At 30.7% G+C, this 3,009-nt stretch overlaps 1 protein-coding gene across 1 annotated transcript; it reads right to left on the bottom strand.

The window, feature by feature from the left end:
* Nucleotides 1-445: 445 nt before the first annotated feature.
* LOC145157553 (PKS-NRPS hybrid synthetase cheA-like) lies at nt 446-2,299 on the bottom strand. Its single transcript, XM_079076578.1, has 2 exons — nt 862-2,299; nt 446-777 (listed from the first exon to the last, which is right to left on the bottom strand). Exons 1-2 carry the CDS (start codon nt 2,297-2,299, stop codon nt 446-448), a joined length of 1,770 nt encoding a protein of 589 aa, XP_078932704.1.
* Nucleotides 2,300-3,009: the final 710 nt, after the last annotated feature.

Raw genomic sequence — 3,009 nt, 5'->3', positions numbered from 1 at the left:
TTCAAACCAATACATATCGAATTACAATAAAATAATGCCCAACAAAAATATTCAAACGAATGCATATAAAATCATAATAAAATTTAGACCAACAAAAATATTCAAATTAATGCATAATTCACAGTAAAATGTTGTCGAACAAAAATATTCAAACAAATACATATCAAATCACAATAAAATGTAGCCTAACAAAAATATTCAAACTAATACATATCAAATAGTCAAACTATTCATATGGTATATCATCACTTGAAAAAGTTGGGTATGAATTTAAATCAAGTAAATCTTTTTCATGACTTATATGACCAACATTATCATAAACTTCATTGTTCCTGTGGAAGACACAAGTAGAACTTGAAGTTTGTTGTGTTTGTGATGATTCCACATGCTCAAATCTTGAAGGTTCTCGTGCTGTAGAAGTAATTTCTCTTTTCTTTTTTCTTTTTTATTTTGGAGGTCTACCCTTTGGTTGACGAATCGTAGGCTCAAAAAACGTATCAGATTCAGTCAAAAGTTTAGTAATCATAGAAGTAGCAATTTCTTTCTTACTTAGAGGCCACATTTTGTATCTTGAAGACAACTCATTGATCAACTCGTCAAATTCTTTAATGCCATCGTTATGTGAATCATCTTCTAAATTCAGTCGTAATGTATCAATCTTCCAATGTGGATGAATGAGATCCAATGGAATTGTCATTCCTTGTAAGTGTTTTATATTGTGAGCACAAGGAAGACCCATTGTTGCCATAAAATGACCGGTGCAAGGAGTCATTGTACCTAAAAACCAAAAATATATTAAACGTTAATGTAAAAGTTAATGTTATGCAACAAATGTAAAACTATAAGCTTTGTAAATATTGCCATTTTTTATTTTTTCGTATTGCGTATATCCCTTTAATGCAAAATGAGATACATGACACAAAAGCTCTCTAAAAGCAGGTGTATCACACTTACGAAGAACTTGGATTTTCTCACTTGCTAGTTGCACTTTAATCTCGTTGAATTCATGTTTGATTGCAAGACAAATCTTTTCTGTAACATCTTGAAAGCCACCTGTTGATACTTGTAGATATTGTTTCAATTTGGCATGAGCACCTTCAACCCTTGATGACAACCGATTACCAAAATGCAAATATTTTTCTGTCCAAGCACTAACAAACTTTTCCTTCCAAGGCAACCATGTATTTTTTATATACTCAATTGCAACTTTCTTTGTCTGATAAAACAACTCAAATTCGGACCAATTTTGCTCAAAAATAGTTGTAGTTGTTGAATATGCTACATTATTCCAAGTTGACATAAATAGATCAAACTCTTCTCCATGTGCAAAATGCTTTTTGCAATATGCCAACACATTCTTTTCAATATGCCAAATACACAAAAGGTTTGTCGTGTTCGGAAATACAATATTTATGGCATTCATTAATGCCAACTCTCTGTCAGACATAATCACAGATGGTTCACAGTTTTCAAGAGTCTTCTTAAACACACTTAATGCCCAAATATAACTATTTTCATCTTCTCTCTCTAGAAATACAAACCCAGAATAAAAAGATGTACTAAAACATGAAACTCCAAAGATATCAAGAAGAGGCATGTTATATTTGTTTGTTTTGTATGTGCAATCCATTACAAAGATATTAGAGAAAGCTTTTGCCAATTTAAGTGACAAAGGATGTGCAATGAACAAATGAGTTATATGCCCTACTGAGTTATTTAAAATATCATATATAAAACCCTCTTTTTCAAATAAAGCACTAACCGGTGAGCGATTTCCCATGTTTTGCTTGCGGATTTTCGCCTTCATATTGTATATAGTTCGTGAGACTGCCAGAAGGTTTGGGTTTTGTTGACGCAAAGAAGAAAGAATTTGCCTTGGGGGTATTCCAGAAAGCGTCATGTTTTTGACACTTTGTACGTCATTTGGTGATAATCGACGAAATGATGGATGCCCAGAGATATCAGTAGACGGTTCATGGTTATGACTCAAGTTTTTTGCCTTAAGTACCCAAAAACCATCATTTCCTTTTTTACCTACAATCTGGAAGGGGCAGTTGATCAAACGAGATCCAATATTTTTCTTCCTTTTATCTTCAATACACATTCTATCTCGATAGGAACCGCCTCTATCACATTGCAACGTGACATATTTATCTTTACTTGAATCTTTTATAGATACTCCATATCCTTTAGCATAATAAAAATCTCTTAGATTCTTTAGTAATTCATCATACGATTCAAATTTGGAGTTAGCTAAATAGAGTTCTTCATTTTGTACCGAAGAACTTGATGAATCCATTCCCTATGTTGAATCAATTTTTACACAATCAAACATCACATTAAAGTTTAACATTTTGAATGAATATGTTAACAAAATGAAAATCACTTTTAACGCATTTTGAATCATAATCAATTCGTGTTTCAGTTTTAAATCATAAGCAATTCAAGTTTAACATAATCATAACCAATTCAAGTTTTCATATGGTGTTAACATAATAAAAAGTCTAAAATACAGCTACACTAAACAGTTGTTTAATGCTCTTTTCAGGTAAAAAAAGTCAAAGTATTGCTATTTTTTCATCTAACCTTTAAATTAAAAAAAAAAAAAAAAAAAAAAAGAAGAACTTAATGCCACTAGTGGAAAAAATTTGTGTCTTTGTCTTTTTACATGTATTTGATATTGTGAAGACAATTAATTAAAAAGCCTTTTATTCAAGAAAAACAATCCTATTCAAAATTTACTAAATGTTTGCTTCTTACATGATTCGAAAAAAACATCACGATTGAAAAACATGTATTTATTCAAACTAAAAGCACATGTGGCCACACATGTAATTATTCAAACTAAAAGCAGGTATGGTCACTGTAACTTTTCTTACTTTTTTTTTTCCTTGTGATTTGAAGACGTAACAATTTTTTTTAACTAAATCAAGGAGATCTCAATTAACTATTCGCATCTTATTTTGTTATTTGTAAATTTTTTGTGACTAATAGTAATGATTTTGAAGC

The sequence above is a fragment of the Lactuca virosa genome, chromosome 2 (assembly GCF_052849685.1).
Source record: "Lactuca virosa cultivar CGN04683 chromosome 2, Lactuca_virosa_CGN04683_v6, whole genome shotgun sequence".
Taxonomy (NCBI): Eukaryota; Viridiplantae; Streptophyta; class Magnoliopsida; order Asterales; family Asteraceae; genus Lactuca; species Lactuca virosa.
This window is presented reverse-complemented; position numbering and strand designations above follow the sequence as displayed.

Excerpts from the sequence above, each read along its gene's own strand:
- LOC145157553 (XM_079076578.1), bottom strand. The coding sequence starts at position 2,299 with ATGGATTCATCAAGTTCTTCGGTACAAAATGAAGAACTCTATTTAGCT. Across the intron at positions 778-861 it reads ATACGAAAAAATAAAAAATG|GTACAATGACTCCTTGCACC; the intron begins GCAATATTTACA and ends TTTGGTTTTTAG.